Source organism: Ochotona curzoniae, unplaced genomic scaffold (assembly GCF_017591425.1).
Source record: "Ochotona curzoniae isolate NIBS_2020 unplaced genomic scaffold, NIBS_Ocur_1.0 scaffold_1037, whole genome shotgun sequence".
Classification (NCBI taxonomy): domain Eukaryota; kingdom Metazoa; phylum Chordata; class Mammalia; order Lagomorpha; family Ochotonidae; genus Ochotona; species Ochotona curzoniae.
This window is the reverse complement of record NW_024467083.1, coordinates 31,605,227-31,622,357: the sequence shown is the minus strand read 5'-3', so window position 1 is coordinate 31,622,357 and position 17,131 is coordinate 31,605,227. Positions and strand designations below refer to the sequence as shown.

Sequence of the window (17,131 nt, the reverse complement as noted above, 5' to 3'; positions counted from 1 at the left end):
AGTCCCTGTGCTAGGGAGCCTGTGGGTCCTCTGTGCCAGAGATGGCGCACGCACAGAGCCTGGCAGGCAGGCTGGTGGAAGGGGCTTGGGAGTCACGGTCAAATCAATGAATTAGTAGTACATATACACTAAAATTTATCTGCACATTTGTAGAAATGTTTATAATGTTTAAGTCATTTATGCATGTTTTATCTACTTTTCAGAATGACACTTTCAATAGGGGGATGGGCTGTGAGTTAGGAGTTTAATATTTTTTCCCATTTAGTCTTCCTTAGGTGGGATCAGTTAGTCTCTCAGGCTTTTGCCAACTGGTCTTTGAGCTTCCTCCACCCAGCATCTTATCCCTGAGATGTGTCAGGCTCTGTCCTTCTCTCTTAAGAGTTATCAGGGAGTAACTATGCCCACACCAATGTACAGGTCACGAGTATGGGGATAGCAGTGGGTTAGGCCATCAGCCCAGGACTGAAGCACTAACAGAGGAAACAGGAGAGAAGCCCAGAGAGGAAAGACCTGGGAATGGAACGAGGCAAGAACTGTGGGTCAGCTCTACTATCCCTGTGTATCAGGGTGGAGCCTCAGAAGCAGCCTGGAGACTTGCTTTGTGTCATGGACGAGGCCATGCAGGAAGGCTGGCGAGGACGAGGTCTGTCTCCTCCCCACCTGGGACAGAGGCAGGGTGGGATTTAGAAGGTGCAAAAAAGATGTTTATTATGAAGGATTCATGCACAAGAATTCTGCAGAATGCTTTATTGATTCCTAGCCTGGAGGAGGTGGGAGAAGATGGAAAATCTTGGAGCTGGAGGTTAGAGCAGCAGGAGCAGGACAGTAGCCGGGATGCATGGCAGGGAGGTGGTGACTGTCATCCATGCTTACTTTGGTTTACTCTTGTGGGTTTGCTGGGTGGCAGGATTCTTATGCTGGGCTGGAGCAGCTGTGCCCTTGGGAGGGCATTGTTTCTTGGCTTGGGGAGCACATGAGTCCTTGTTCTTGGATGGACACTTTTCTTGACATTTGGTTGGAGGTGGTTGACAAGGCTGCTTCACCTGCTGCTGCTGGGCCTGTTGTGGTGGGCACTGCTGCTGTTGCTGCTGTTGCTGCTGTTGCTGAGAAGACATTGTTCCACAAGCAGGTGAGCCTGAAGGAAATCGAGAGAGAGAAAGAGAGCAAGCATGACAAGGACTCCTTGTGGGGCTGTTTTCCTCCAATAGTCAACAACGCGATAAACAGCCTCAAACTGAACAATAGATTGATTCACACACACTCACTGTGATCCTCTCATCTCTCCTCTCCATGTGCTTCTGTTTTCTTCCTTCCCTTTATCCTCCCATGGATGCCTGACTTAGCTGAATACATAATTTACTTATCATTGTTACCAGGAAATGAAGTAATGTTGAGTCAAGGAGTTTAAAAAAAGCCTGGAGTTAAAACATTCATATCTTAAACCTCCGTCCAACTCTAGTTGCTCATTCCAGTTCCTTCTGATGAAGACCCTGACAGGCAGCAGTGATAACTTAAGCTACTGGATTGCTCGTCTCAATTTGGGAGACTTGCGTTGTGCTCCCAGCTCCTAGATATGTCTTGCCTCCCACTCTGGCTATTGTCAGCTTTGGGAATCAAACAGTGGATGGGAACTCCGTCTCTGTCTCTCTGCTTTTTCAAATAATAATGTAAAGAAGTATCCCAGAAACTTTGCAAGGTCAAAACATTTGTTCTTGGCGGTAGATCTGCCCAATGTCATCTGACTGCCTTGGGTAATGTAGACAGTAAGGATGGCAAAGATGGAAGGGTATGAGGAGGAGCAGGGCAGGCCCTATCCTAGAGGGAAGTGTTACATGTGTCAGCAATGGGGCTGGAGAAGCATTGTACCAGGGATGCTAAAGTACAGGTTCTAATTTCCATACCACCCTGACCCTATCCTGATGCAAAGACAAATACTCCAACATGGGCTCCGGGACGGTTGCTTCAGCCCTCTGTGGAAGTTGAGGGTCTTGATATTCCAAATACATTGCTGACGGCCACACAAAGATCATAGGATGAAGCAAGAGCTAAGAGAAAAGAGCTAAGCCAGGAAAGTTCAGGCACGAGTTGCAGATTTAAAAGGTGGTCAGGGGAGTGGATACTTAGCCTGATATGCATACCAGGGTAATACTTTGTGGCAGTGGATTAAGCTGTTTTGGGAGACCTCTGTATATTAGGGGAACTGGGATTGAATGCTGCCTCTGTTTCTGATCCAGCTTCCTGCTAATGCACACCCTGGGTGGCAGCACAAGACGGTTCAAGTACCTGGGTATTTTCTACTCATGTGAGATATCCCTTCTGGCTCCTGGCTTCAATCTGGTTCATTCCTAATGTTTGGTAGAGTGAACTAGCAGATGAAAGGTTTTTCCTCCCCAACCCCCATCCTTTGCCCAAACTCAGATCTCTCCCTCCATGCCTTATATGGACTATCAGAATTTAGTTCCTGTCTCTGGAGACTGACACAGCTCCCTGTTGATGAAGACCTTGGGTACAAACCTGCCACTGACAGACTAGCATCTCTTAAAGCCTTCTGCTTTCTCTGCATTGCTGTGCTGTCATTTGCAGAATGATCATCTGAAGGTATCTCAGAACTCTCCAGCACTAATGTAGGTATGTAATCTCTTGGCAACAGCATTGCAAATATAGAAGAGTGACTACAGAAGGGCAAATTGTGAGAATTGCCCTATGTAGCATGCAAGAGCCAATATACCTAGGTCTGTGAACCCACACACACAGTCTAAAGCTTTCCAGTAATGTCACAAAGCAGAATACAGCATGAGAAAGTTTCAGAACAGGCTCAGTATCCCCTGCTTAATGGTAAAAAAAAAATCCCCTTGCCAAGAATCCAAGCCCAGAATGAGGAAATGAGTGATACCTAGGGCTTGTGTAGAACACAAACTACATTCCCTAAGAAACGATTAGCATGGCATTTCTACAATGGTCAGGAAGGCTGTGTCAGTTCCTTGACTAGCCAAGAACAGGAAGGAAGCTTGCCCTAACAGCTCTAGGCAGTTCAAGGAGAAGGAAGGAGGCAGTAGATCTCAAGAGAGATGTGTTCCCACTTACCAGTGTTGGTGAGCAGGACCCCAGGAGAGGAGGTGGAGTGCAGGTCTGTGGCAGCCACCCCAGGAACCCTTATAAGGGCCCTCAACTTGCCCTAGGCCCTTGGTGTGGCTCTGCCTGCCACCTCTCAGGGAATTCCTCACCCACTTCTCCCACCTGCACTTCCTACCCACAGGGACCTGGCTTTCCTGGCCTGTTTTGATGGAAACCACCGACCAGGTGTTCTCAGCAACCTGGGTCCCTATACCTGAGCTGATGTAACCCAAACTCAAGCTGATGTTTGCCCAAACTCAAGGATTTGAGATCTTTTTGAACCCAAGCTGTTTGCAGACTGGAATTGCCAAGGGAGGGGTACCCAAGGAAGAGGATGGGGTTTGGAGCCACTCTGACAAACGTGTGAACCTCGCCTGCACTGCTTCTTGCTGTCATCTGTCTACACTCACTCACTGTGTGTCTTGTTCAGAGCCCAGTCTCATGCCCATTATTTCATTTTTTTTTCTTGAGAGAATCTCTCCACAAAGGTCAATGTGAGCTCTTCACAGATGAGACTACGAGGCTGAGAAAGATCACATGGGGAATCTGCAGTAGAGGGGGGCTTTGAACTCAGATCTGGGCGACTCAAAGAACCCGTATTCTCAGACCGTTTTATGAAGAGAAGTCAATACTCAGTGCAGATTCTGCCTTCTCCTAGTCCTTTTCCCATACACTACCCCCCCAAGCTTCCTCATCTTTGGGTGACTTGCACAGTATCCTGTAAGACTTCCCAGGCAATCAGAGAGGAGGGATGTACAGCGTGGTTTGCTGTGCCATGCCTGTCATCAGAAGTTGGGACGCTGGTGGAATTAGTGGTGGTCAAAGAGGGTGGAATTGAATTTAATTTCTGCAGTAGGCTTGACACCAAAAATATAGGACATGCAGCTAAACCTGATTTCAAATAAGCAATACAATTTTTGAAGATCACGATTGCTCAGCCACTACTCTGCTGTGGTGGGATATAAGCTACAATTTGGGGTAATACCATCCCATATCAGAAAGCTGGGTTGAGGTCTGGCTATACCTTTTCAGTTTCCTGTTAATGTGTCTGGAAAGTAGCAGGTGATGACCCAAATACTCTGGGTCATGTGGGAGACCTGGTTGGAGTTTGTGGACCCTTGCTTCGGGTTCATTCAGCCCTGGTTGTTCTGGCTATCTGGGGGATGAGCCAGAGGCTAGAAGATTGGAAGATTCTCTTTCTCTCTCTCTCGTGTGTGTGAATGTGTGTCCATATGTATGTATGGGTGGGTCATTCTACGTTTCAAATGGATAAATCTTTAAAGACAGCAGAAATTGAATGAGACATATTTATGCTAGAATATGATCAGCTGTTCACCCAAATTCTAATTTAACTGGGAAGACTATTTTGTTTGTTAAATGTAGCAGTTCTGCCCAAAGGTGTATTCAGGGGAGGAAGCACCTTGCCCTCCTGGTGGCCTCCAGGCACTACTGCTCTTAGAAGCTGACCCACCTTTGGAACCACATCCCAGACCTTGGATATTGCCTAACAAGAGACCGGCAAAGTGTTTGTATCTGTGCTTAGCTGAGGAATGGTAGACAGGCTGAGAAACAACAAGAGTACATCAAAACCCTTCCTAATGTGCTGCTCACACCCTGTGCTGCACTGGACCTCCAGGCCAACTCTGGAGGGCAGAGTGAGTCTAATTCTGCGGTCTGAAAATGCAGACCCCACATTGTTCAAGGACCTGCATGGCGACAGTCAGTGCAGGTGTGGCTGGCTGGGGGCGCTGGCTCAGAGCCTTTGTACTACATCACAGTAGCCAGTCCCTCGGCAGTGGACAAGTGACTGTCTCTGGGTGTGGGGATCATGACTCATAACCTTCTCTGAGCTTTCTGTCACATGTGGACCAAACACTGCTCATTTCTCAGCGTCAGCCTTACTTAAACGCCAACGGTTCTTTTAATTTCCCCCTCCAGGCCAGGCCTCCCCCGCCTCCCACTCCCAAGTCTGTGAATGTTAAGTATGCAGTATCCTGGGTTCTAGATTCCAGGTTCTGCATTCCATCCTCAACCTCCTCTCCACCTGTGTCCCTTGCTTCCATTGCAACCTCCTCCACACTCCTCCTGATACACACGCTCTACCAGGAAAATAGGCAGCAAGACAGACTTGGCACGAACACACATCAAACATGTTCATAGGCTAGGCAGCTGGAAGGCAAGTGTGTGTGTGTGTGTGTGTGTGTGTGTGTGTGTGTGTGTGCTGCCTGTGGTATGAATGGATAGATAACACCAGCCCTCCCGACCCAATCACCCACATGGCTTTATAGAATCATATTTGTCCCTCCTTATCCCCCCCATTGACCCTTAATTTATCCACAAATTGCTCCTTATTTGTCTTGAAGAATTTTCACAGTCTACAGCAGTCACCTTGTCACCACGTGGACAGCATGGAGACCTAAACACAAATGGCCTGAAGAGGCGTCATGTCTGCGAGGTGTAAATACCCAAGGACAACTGACCCCACAGGCATTCACATTCCACCTTTCAAAATCCTCCACCCAACTTCCCTGATAAACATAATATCCCTATTTTATAGAGAAGGAAGCAGAGACTCGGAATGAGGACATGCCTTGCCCAAGCTCACACAGAGGTCAATGTCAAAGCCAGTGCTGCAGTAGGGGTCTGCTGACTTTGCAATCGTGTCCAGCTGGCTGCAGCGACTGAACACCCAGGCAGCTTTGTAGCAGAGGCACTGCTGAGGACAAATCAGGTCTAAGTTCTGGTGATCTCCACCCCACTGAGGGACTGCAGTTGATCACCGAGCACTGCCAGGTAAAGGTGGGTTTGTATTGGTCATTAAAGGCATCTCTTGGCACAGTGTTTGTGACACTCTGTCAAAAAAAAAAAGCATTATGCATTTCACGGTGAAGAGACCTCTGGATGAATCCAGCACTCTGAAGGGAAAAGTGGCTGGAATCTTTTACATCTGTCATGGCTGGTTTTTAACTCCCCAACCGGCTGGGCCAGTGGACCATTCTTCACAGGAGGTTAGGAGACTCCTTGGCACCCCTCAAATCACCCCACAGAAATAACCCCTGCAGGGAGGGCAGGCTCTGAGAAACCATATGGAAAGCATAACCCTGTCTCCCTTCCCCAGTAGGCGGCTAGCCTCACCAGGGGCCGACCTCCCGGGCAGTCTTGGGTCCTGCGCCTGCTCTCTCATCTTCAAAGGTGTTGAAATCAGACAGCCCGGCTCAGCATCTTCCTGCTTTAGGGAGCAGGCACCTGAGAACAGGTGCGTGCCTGTGACTCCATCAGGGAGGGAAACACTCAGGAGGTGACTCAAGGGTTGAGAAAGCCAGCCCCACCCTGTGAGCCAACAATGGGCTGACCAGGAAGCAGAGAGAGAGACCCTGCTGGAGACAATGTTGGCTCTCCATGGAGATGCATCTGGGCTTTGGATAAAAGAGGGAGGTTGTAGATGGCCCCATCTGAGGACAAACAGAAAGCCTTTACTATGTTATGTGTAGGTTTGGAACAAGAAAAGATGAAAAGCAGATTACTGAGCTGTGAGAATCTTTCTGGACAGGTGCACAGTGGAGGTTTGGAGCTGCCAGGTTTCCTTGCATTTTAGCTGCCTAACCAGTAAATGTACATCTAAACAACTGGCATCTAATTTTTAAAATCATAGTCATATCACAGTTGTTTTTATCATATTTTCTGGTTGATACTTAATGAGCAGTTATGGCTGAGAACATTTTAATTTTGAGTAATTACTTAACAATCCATCAGCAAAGCCTTGAGGAGATGCTACTTAAGAAAACCATGTGATCGTGTTTCATATTCCACTAGCAACATGACTGGTGTCACGCTTGGGTTATTTGCTTGCAAGTACGGTAGGGACAAATTAATGCTAGGAGACCCATGTGATAGCATTAAAAGCAGTCCTATAGAAGAAGGAAGTGTGAGAAGATGAGTTTCCAGAAACATCTATCCCCACCCATCCCTGGGACTCCTACAATGAGCTTTGAGAAGACTGCTGGCAGTATAAGAAACTTTATGAAGGGGGAGCAAGCCCTATTTTGTGAGAGGCTGCTTCCAATCAGACACCAGCTATGGATATTGTGGTGCACTGGGAGGGTATGAGAGGCCATGTCTCCTGTCTCTCGGAAGACTGCTGGGCTCTGCTTGCTTGGAGGTCCAGTGGAGCTGGGGCACCAACCCCTTCTTCCTCTGACCCACTTGGTTGCAACTAGACATGCAGGAAAAGAGCCCTGTCTGGAGGGAATTAGCTCTGCTAACAGCACCCCCAACCCAACTATGAGATCTTGGAACACTTTCTGGGCCTCCATTGTCCTATTCTCTAACATGGGAGATTGGCAGAGATGATCCAAAAGTCCCCATCAAGTACTATTGGTCTTTAAATGTCTGAGTAATCATAGCTGGATTCATGGTGAGTTGAAAGTATTAAGGCTGAGTTCAGGGCTGACCAGAGTCTCTTAATTGATTGATGGCATCTGCTATGAGAGGGATGAATGGACACAGGTTTCCAGTAGTCTAATGCAGGGAATGGTGTGTGTGTGAAGCATTATGAGTAACAGCTTACCAAGCACTGAGAGAAACAGAGGGAAAATGAGCTGCTTACAGATCCTGGACACGCTGATGAACTTGTAATTCTTAAGCGCCCATCACTTCTTGACACAACCCCAGACCAACAAGAGTATTCTGGTTTCAAAAATATATCCCCTACTTGCCTGACTTCAACCTACAAGGGCTTGTACCCCAATCTCCCAGTGAAATTCAGTACTCAGGAATCATCTTTAATGTCATGTTCCTCATGATACTTTACCCTAATATTTCTCAAAAGATACGCTTTCCAGTTGTGCTCAATACTCACCATGCTTAATTTCTGCTTCTTTCAGAGCACATTGTGTAGACTGACTTCATGGACACATAAATCGTGAAATGTATATGCTCTTAGTATTAAATGAAAGCCTCTTGTGGGTGGGAGCTATTTCAACCCAGTATATACCCAGGTATTTATGATTTACCTCTTTCTAGTAGCTGAACAAATTTTGTAGTCACTATGTATATGAGGCCAAACAAATAGACATCAATGAATTGGCAAATGATTTATAAACAGATATGTTGAATTGATGGTCACACTGCAGGCAAACATTTTGGCTTTATGAATGGAACCCACAAAGTCCCGGGATACTTACTGGACTAACCTGCCCTTTTGAGTTTAGGTAGATGTGTCAGTCTCTGTTTATCCAATGGTGTACATTGTTTTTATATTCCTCCCGGTAGACGATATGTGCTGAAATCAGCTAGCATCCATAGGAGGTCTGATGCCTGAGTGTACAGTGTGTATGTGTGAGTGTGTGTATCTGTGTGTGTGTATATACATGTCCATGTGTTGGGTTGGGCAGTTTTTATACCCAGCCAAACTGCAAACTCTCCAAGGGCAGATAATTATTTAGAATAGAACTTAAGCCCTGGTAAAAACTGGAGCAAATCCAGCTGATAGACTACTTCGTAACTGGGTGGTCCAGTTACTAAAGAGGGCTCCTGAGTGAGTCAGTGAATGAGCAAGGGTGAGACAGAGGGAATGAGTAGGTTAGAACAGAAATAAGAAATGAGCTGAAAAACCAACTGACTAACTGGCAAGATTACATTAACAATTGACCAACTGCCTGTTGAGCGACCAAACAACTGAGTTACACACTTGTTGGCTTATTGGCTAACCTTGAAAAGCAGATCCTGATATAATATAACAAAGAAAACCTTCTTGGGAACATGGGTCTAAGGATATAAAAGAAAAAAATGATATGCTGTATCATGAAATGTGTCATTTCAGCTACTGAAGCTTTTTAAAAAATATTTGACTTTCTATTTTAGGAGTTACCCGTGATTAGCATTTTCACTTTCTCTTAGCCAAAAGGCCAAGAAGTGGTGTGAGTAGCATTTTCAAAGACATTTGTAAGGAAGATTTTACTCAGGACCATTGGAATAGACAAAGGAACCAGTTGAATGCTATTTTGCTGTGGAGGAAAGACTTTTGACTGAACCACAAATATAGCATGTCAGGTGGAAATTTATGGCCAACGAGTGGAAGGGTAGGGACAGGGTCAGTGGCGGAAAATGATTAAAGCATCAGAATCAGAGAGGTCAGACCTCTGACCCCAGATAATTCTGGTGGAAGACGGGCCAGGACGATCAGATGTTTCACCTGGAGAATAGGAATCTGCTTGGATGTCAAGGATGATCATGGAGGGAAAAGGGAATTAAGAGAATAAAAAAAAGGATGGTCCCCACGGATGCTGCTAAAATGTGTTCTCTGAGAGCTGGGTATTTTCTTAATTTTATTTATGTTAATGATAATTTATCACAAAAGACAAAAACATCATTTCTTATCATTGTCCTGAAGTTTGTTTTAATCTTGTATATTGCACCACTGAATGAGCAGAATTCATTGTGGAAACTGAATTTTTTAAAGATTTATTTTTATTATTTTTTATTGGAAAGGTGGATATACAGAGAGGAGAGACAGAGAGGAAGATCTTCTGTCTGATGATTCGCTTCCCAAGTGAGCGCAACGGCCGACGCTATGCCAATCCGAAGCCAGGAGCCTCTTCTGGGTTTCCCACATGGGTGCAGGTTCCCAAAGCCTTGGGCCGTCCTTGACTGCTTCCCCGGGCCACAGGCAGGGAGCTGGAAGGGAAGTGTGGCTGCTGGGATAGAACCGGCGCCCATATGGGATCCCGGGCGTGCAAGGCGAGGACCTTAACCACTTGTGCCACCGCGCCGGGCCCGGAAACTGAATTTTACAAGGAAGTGCACAGATGAGCCAGGAGAACATACAGCTGGCTGACTGAGATTTAGTCCAAGAATCATTGCCACTGACCATGGAGCTCAGCTAGTAACCAGTGAAAGCAGAGGATGGTTGGGGCAGGTGTCCATTTCCATCTTGGCACTGTCCTTGAGGGGTGGCTAACTGGGGTTCAGGCTATCCTCCTGGCCAGAGAATGGGGCCTTTGTGATGTGGCTGGGATAAAGGACGCAATCCAGCACACAAGCCTGCAGCCACTATGCGTAAAACAAGACTGTCCAGTTGGTGTCCCGACCGTAGAGACCGCTCTTGGGAAAATGGCTAAGAAAAGCAGCAAACTCGAGCTGCCAATATCAGCCTCACACAGAGTCCTGTGATGATGCAGACACAGGATCAGGACCAGCGCTCACAGAGCTCTGAGCAGCCACCACCTCCTGTAGAGGTCGGCCCGGCTCACGCTCAGCAGACAGGTGCATCGATACGCCACCTGCTGCATCCATGTTCCCCAGCTAGAGAGAAGGGAAGAAATGGGACAACACTTTATCTTCCTGGGAGCTGTACCATTCCATACCCAGGCCTTTCAGGGACTCCCCTCCAGGCCCCGCTGTCACACTTTTTGACATGGTTGGAAAGGTCCTGCACAGTTGGACCCTCTCTGAGAAGGCTGCCCAACCTCACTTCTCCCGTCATGACCCCTTGTTCTTCCCATGTAGCTGTCCTGCTGCTCCAGAACAAGCCATGATGAATCACCCAGAGTTTCTGTTTTAAGTAGTGTGGTCTCTCTCCCTGCCAACAAGGTACTCCCTTTGCCTTTAATCTGTGTCTGGTGAGCCCTCTCAGTCTCTCAGAAACCAGCTCTTCTCCTCCCTGAACACTTCCTGCTCCATGGGATCCAGGGTGCTATGTCCAACTTGCCACAGATACCGCTGTTTGGGGAGAGAATGCCTACTAGCCAACTTTTGTATGACCTGAGAGAACCCTGGGGCAAGGGAACCTTCTTTGCTTTTCCCTGGGCTCCGGAATGTAGCACAATACCTGGTCCAGGATGCCACACAGCACTTAATGCGTTAACAAAAAATCAAGTGCAAGGTTAGCCCAGAGGAAGTGCAATCCTGGGTGCTCCTCTGGGTGTCTGTGCTGTCCCCATGGGCCTGATGCACGCAGCCTGGTTGCTTGCCCTTCGTTGGCCCGTTTTCTTCCTGGGGCCTTTTGGCCCTCTCAGTGTTCTGGCTCGTGGCATACATCCATCTGGTTTGCTTTGTTTTCAGTCTATGTTCACTTTTCACCAGGTTGAAAAGCCTGCCAAGGATGGGGCATACATCTCCCAGATTCGATCCCTCTTCTTCCTCCATGCTGTAGAGTCCTTGCGGATGGAACTTGATAGTTTGTAATATGGGCCATCTAGGAGACCCATGGTTCAGAGGATGGCGACAAAGGTATAGGCAATCCCAAACCTCTGTACCAGGGTGAGAAGATACACAGAACAGCTCCTAAGCCATTTTCTGCTTCTGACCCCATCTTCCAAGAGTGTGCCCTGCTTTACCCACTGGTGGCAGCAGCCTGGCATCGTCACCTGCTTTGTCTGTGAAACACAAGCTTGCAAAGACACTGTGCTCTCTCCCCTCTCGGCCGTGAGGACTGCCGTGTTTCAGAGGCTGCTCTGTCCACCTGGGTCCCAAATAGTGCACAGCAGGTTGCAGCAGACTCTCAAGGAACAAACGGGGCAAGTGAAATAACCCCATTCCAGGCCCTGGGATCTATGGTTTATTGGTTACTGGAGCCTAACAACCTATCCTGATTGTTACATTGGGATATACAAGAATTAGTTTCTTTCTCTTGAGGAAAAAGTACCTGACATCAGCCAAATGAGAAGGCAAAGATAAGTACGCTGAGTACCAATGATGGCCAAAACAGTGACTCCCATGTGTCCGTGTGTGTGTGTGTGTGTGTGTGTGTGTGTGTGCATACAAATGTGGGGGATGGAGGAGAGACAAGAGGAAGATGGTGGGAGAAGTCAGCTGAGCGTACACAGTACCAGACAAGAACGATCTGTTTGTAGGCAGTTGACTTTTCCCATGAATGACTTTGACTGTGGTTGAGCAGGTAAACAAATCATTTCTTTACTATGACCACAGGACTTAGGCCAAACCACAAGGAGTAGAGCCCCCCAGGCTAAAGGACACAGCGCCACCTGCTGCGCATACCGAGCCAGTGCAGCTGAGTTCTTCCCCACGCTGCAGTTACTTAGACCTCAGACCCCCCTGAGGCCCTGGGGATCCCTTCACCTCCTCTGAGGGCACAGAGTCCTTCCTCTGTCCTCCTCCCACTCCCATCGGGACCACATCCTGTTAAACGGAGGGACCAACATTTTTCCTTTGTATCCAGTGTCTGTCTAGGGCTCTTCTTCCAGTTACAAATAGCAGTGTGTCTGGAAGCAGACGGACTGGTTTGGGACAATGCGTGGGATTGGCAGTGAGAAATTGGAGTACAGCAAAGTCTGCCTGGATGCCGGGTGAGAAGCTTTTGGAGGAATGGCTTTCTGGGTAGTTCCCACGCGAACGCCAAGACTTTTACTCTGAAGCTCAGATCTCTGAAGGAGAAACACACCCTGTTTAGTAAATGAGAAATCTAAAACCCAGAGAAGTTCTTGAATTGGATTCAAAGACTGAACTTTGTACTGAATCATGCTACTTGCCCCGCTCCTCCCTCGCAACCGCAAGCCTAAGCTCTCTGCCTCTTGACTTCACCTTTTGGCACAGGGCACACCACGGGCTCAGATTCTTGCAGAGTGAGCCAGCAACAGGGACTACATGGTGCACATCGAGGGGTTCGCTGAGCAAATCAGAGCTGGCTTTGATGGAGGACCAGGGAGGAACAGCAGCAGCCACAAGCTAGCTTGTTCTGAGCTGCACAGTAGCTTGAACGTGCATGTCCTTCATCAGTACTGCTGGAATAACCTCTGGGTGTCAAACTTAATGTTTGGGGAATAAACAGGTAGCAGGTGCCAGGTGATTACAATAGAGTCTGTTGGTTCCAGGCCAGCTAAACACAGCCACCTTCTGTTAGACGCAACCCAGGGAGTCCTGTAGGACATTTGTTTTTCTCAGGTTGATACAAGGGCTGGATATGGTGATAACAATGTGGAGACCCTGCCATCTTCTCCCTTTAAGAACTCTACCGCCAATATGGTGATTGAAAGAGCAAGAAGCAGTAAGGAAAGGCTGGTTTTGTAGAAGGCCTGGGCATGCCCGAGTGAGCTCCTGGACTGTGAGGATAAGGTGGTCTTGCGGTGTGATGGCAGAGCAGGGGCTGAATAGGAAGATGTCCTAGCAGTGGATTCCTTGCTGGGAATGCATTCGTCGACAGTTGGCAGGTTCCACATCCCTGCCCGTGGGCACTTACCATGGTGATGACTGAACGTTTAGTCCTGTCCCAAAGCTGCTCTGGCTTCATTTGAGCTCCAAAGCCAAGGCTTTAAAGAGGTGACAGTCAGCAAGAGATCTCTAAGTGGAAGCGACTGATGGGAAGCAGTAATTGGGGCTAACCTTTAGCGTATTTAAACTGGTAGAGATGTCTCATAAAACTTATTTTGATTATTATTCACTTGCCGCTCTTCTTCCCATAAAATGTTCTCCAGGCTTCTAGCCCCAGGTGGACACCTGTCTTGGCCCAATCTATGATAGAAGGAACCTGTGATTCATGCCAAGCTGAGCTGCAGGAGCTCTGAGCTTGGCATCCGTAGGGCTTGAGAGAGTGTCTGCCTGGTGTCCACATGCCTTTGACAAAGCTGTTGCTCCTGCTTTCTGATCCCATCTTTCCTATTTAACACCCCTGTCCATCTACATGTTCCATAATCACAAGCCACCAGGCCCCTGGGATGGAAAAGCAAACACAGTTGTATGAACTGTCCCCAAGTCTGGCCTGAGGAATGTAAAACACATTCATACCGATTTTACAAGCTTCCCCACATAAGGCCCTGAGCACTTAACATGAAACCACGAAAAGATTGTGGTAACTGGGGCCATTTTGCTGACTTCACAAAGAAAACAGCAGGTGTGTTAGCCTGTGTATGCGTGTATATACATGGACACACATGCATAGTCACACACTTTGCCTACAGGGAGCCAAGATCTCAAGCAGAGAATGGCATGGATTTGGAAAGAGACTTGTAAAGCCTGTGGATGACTGCAGTTGCCTGTCTTACAAACCCCTGATCTCCCAACCTTTCCCATCAGGGGAGCCTTGGTACATGCACATTTATCCCACCATTTATACTTCCTTCTCTTGAGGCCAATATGGGAAAGAGCAAGGGCTCTTGGTCTGCTTCAAAGAGGCTGTAATTCACACCCAAACACCATACTCGACATCAGCCAGAGTTCTCCTCCCTAGCAAGTACTACAGTGGAACACCAATGAGCCAAACTCAGCTCTGCCAACTCTGGAAGTTCTCAGCCTAAGAATGTTGGGACCAGAACCACCAAGATGAGTTTCCACGAAAAGACACACCAATATGTATACTTTCAGGGAAATGTTTAGGTTTTCGATTTATTTTAGATTTACAGAAAACTTGCAAAGATATTTAATTATTTAATTTTTATAAAGTATTCAATTTTCGATGTTCATGTGAGGGGGGGGGATAGGGATTGCAAGACTCATGCGAGCCTCTGGTAGCGATGGAGAGTGTCAGGAAGAGGAGATGGGCTGAGACAGATGTGTCTGTGACAGTTTGGATGCGGAAGAGGGTGTGCTGCTCCTTGCTGTCACACCACATTTCAGGCAGGAAACAGAGATGGTCTCAAAGTGGGGGAGAATGTCTTGGGGGTGTTCAGTGGGCGTTGTGTGAGAGGTGACAGTCCTATTGTCCTCACAGGGGCTCTTCCTTGTTCTCTCTGTGTAAGTTCTGAGACACGCTGGTTGTCCATGTCTGCCTCAGAGTGTCTGCAAATCTAGGTGGCCTCATAGAACTTGTCCTGAAGTGTTGTGCCACATACTTTTCTGTCCAGCCTTTGAAGAGGTACCTGGAGTCTTCTATTGGATTATGGGAGTTGGTTGCCTTGCCTTTTTTGTGCATCTGGGTATACTCTTCATCCTTTTGCTGGAGTCAGCACAGGAGTGGCCCAGTCCTTCTGCTGTTGGACCACACATCCATGGGGTGTTCCCTGAGATTGGGGATCCTGTCAGTCTAAGATGTTAATGCAGTTAAGGGCCCACTCCTGACCAGGTCACCCAACCTGGCCCACCCCTGGCTCCAGTTTTCCCACTTCTAGGAGAATTGTTGTAACCTGTTCCATATCTCACACACATTTCTGTGGGTGTGCAGATATGGTCTGGGGACCCTCTGGGATCCCGACTAGGTAGCCCCCAGTCCCAGTTCTTGCAAGAGCTGGTAGGTGCATCAGTCTGACCCTAGCCCCATCTCCAACTCTCCGTGTCCCCACCCTCAACTCTAACATATCCCAAGCCCTAGTTCTCATGCACTGGCAGACAGGGCAGTCCTTTGAACCCCTACCAGGCCATTCCCTAGAGCTACCTCTCTTGAGACATTGACCTCAGCAGATACAATGGCCTAACCTGGCCCTCCCTTAGACATGATTCGTGCCAACTGTGGGGGTGCCCTGGCTTGGTTGACGCAACTCTCCAGAGCCTCTACCAAGCTGGACCCAGACCTGACTATAGCACATGCCAGTGGCTGGTGGGTCTGGCCAGAACTACCCTTAATGGGTCCTACTTTGTTCATTTGAAAAATAATTTTATATGATAGTAGTAAACATTTTATAATATAAAGTCATCAAGGTCCTAGAGCAGTGCCTCACTTACAGCAGTAACATGCTGTGTGTGTGTGTGTATGTGTGTGTGTGTGTGTAACTGTCCTCAGACTGCTGTGTGTGGTGGTTCCCTGCAAAGGAACCAAAGGGGGCAAAGTTAGTCCTCAGTGTGAAGGCCCTTGAGATGCAGTCTTAGGCTTTCTCTAATGAGTCCCCATGTCTCTGGGAGGAAGCATCTGGATGGCCTCACTCCCAGTTACCTCTGTGAGGCTTCTCCGTGACTGTGAGTAGTTAGCAGGAGAAGGTATCAAGGGAAGATTCGAATGAGTCACTTCTTATTGAGTTAGAACTAGGAGGAAGTTGAGAAATAATTCAGCAAGCCCCACTGGTCATGTATAGGTGAGCATGCTGGGGCTTAGGGAAAGGGCTGTACTTGTCCAGCATTGCACAGGAGGCTGGGAAAAACCAGAACGGTAGTTCAGGCCTTGGACCCTCTGCCCATTTCTTTTTAATTGGCACTAGAATGCCATTCAAGTGCACTGAAGACAAGCATCCAGGTCCTGCAGATCATCAGCCCTTGGGAGCAGGTGAGACCCAAGCCGAAAGCTGCCTGGTCTACCCAGAAAATAGAAAACGGTGCTAAGTGAGATGGAAACTGCTAAGATCTAATTCTAGAAGAGAATACTAAATACAGGGAGTCAGAAGTCTGGGGGCAAAACTGACTGCTCTCTGTGGGTAGACAGGAACCCCAGAAAACAGCAGTGCCCAAACATGTGCACAGGCCAAGCATATGGCAGCAAAGTGTGACCTGGGAGAAGTTTCAGCTTAGCACAGCATTAGCCAAACTCATGACATAGATTCTGTGAATCCCCGAGGAATGCCAGCCACCTTAGGCACAGGTACCAACCTGCAGGGGAAGGTGGAGCCCATCAAACCTGGCTCTCCCACAGGCTGGGTTCCTTACACAGGATTCCTGGCTGTCCAGGACTGGAGCTCTTCTGCAAAATCCACTAGCCCCGGGCCCCTGGGCTGCAGCAGGCAGTGTGCCTAGCAAGGTGATGGGGCTTCACTTTCCCAGGCGTGCTGTTAGAGGGTGAAGATGAGCCAAGTGTAGACTATCACTGCTTCTCAAACACTTTGAAGTTCTCTGAACTTCAAATTCTGACTTTGGAGTTGGAGTTATTATCACTGAATAGCTTATCAAAATGAAACAAGAAGAGCAAGTTCACCTACTGCAAAAGGAGGGAAGAGAGGATTGGAACCCAGATCTGTCAGACTAAAATAATGCATAAGAGGTCACTTTCCTGGGCCATCCCACACCACCTGTCAAGCGCATCTGAGGAAGGCAGATCCCCTTCAAACCCTCCTCATTACGTCCTCATCCTGGAAATTCAATGAGGGCTGAGGCCTGGGGAGAGCTGAGAGAACAAGCCACTGGGCCGTGAGAACCGAGACCAGAC

General features: G+C 47.9%; 1 protein-coding gene across 2 annotated transcripts; it reads right to left on the bottom strand.

Moving 5' to 3' along the window:
• Window positions 1-735: 735 nt before the first annotated feature.
• On the bottom strand, window positions 736-16,798 carry SPRR4 (small proline rich protein 4). 2 transcript variants are annotated; one of them, XM_040999164.1, is made up of 3 exons: window positions 16,788-16,798; window positions 6,250-6,416; window positions 736-1,135 (listed from the first exon to the last, which is right to left on the bottom strand). In XM_040999164.1, the coding sequence occupies exons 2-3, from the start codon at window positions 6,296-6,298 to the stop codon at window positions 870-872; spliced, it is 315 nt and encodes a 104-aa protein (XP_040855098.1). In that variant the 5' UTR covers window positions 6,299-6,416; window positions 16,788-16,798; the 3' UTR covers window positions 736-869. The 2 variants fall into 2 exon arrangements, with proteins under 2 accessions (XP_040855098.1, XP_040855099.1); XM_040999165.1 differs by lacking the exon at window positions 16,788-16,798 and having other exon boundaries at window positions 6,250-6,438.
• Window positions 16,799-17,131: the final 333 nt, after the last annotated feature.

Excerpts from the sequence above, each read along its gene's own strand:
- SPRR4 (XM_040999164.1), bottom strand. The coding sequence starts at position 6,298 with ATGAGAGAGCAGGCGCAGGACCCAAGACTGCCCGGGAGGTCGGCCCCT. Across the intron at positions 1,136-6,249 it reads GCCCGGGAGGTCGGCCCCTG|GCTCACCTGCTTGTGGAACA; the intron begins GTGAGGCTAGCC and ends GATTTCCTTCAG.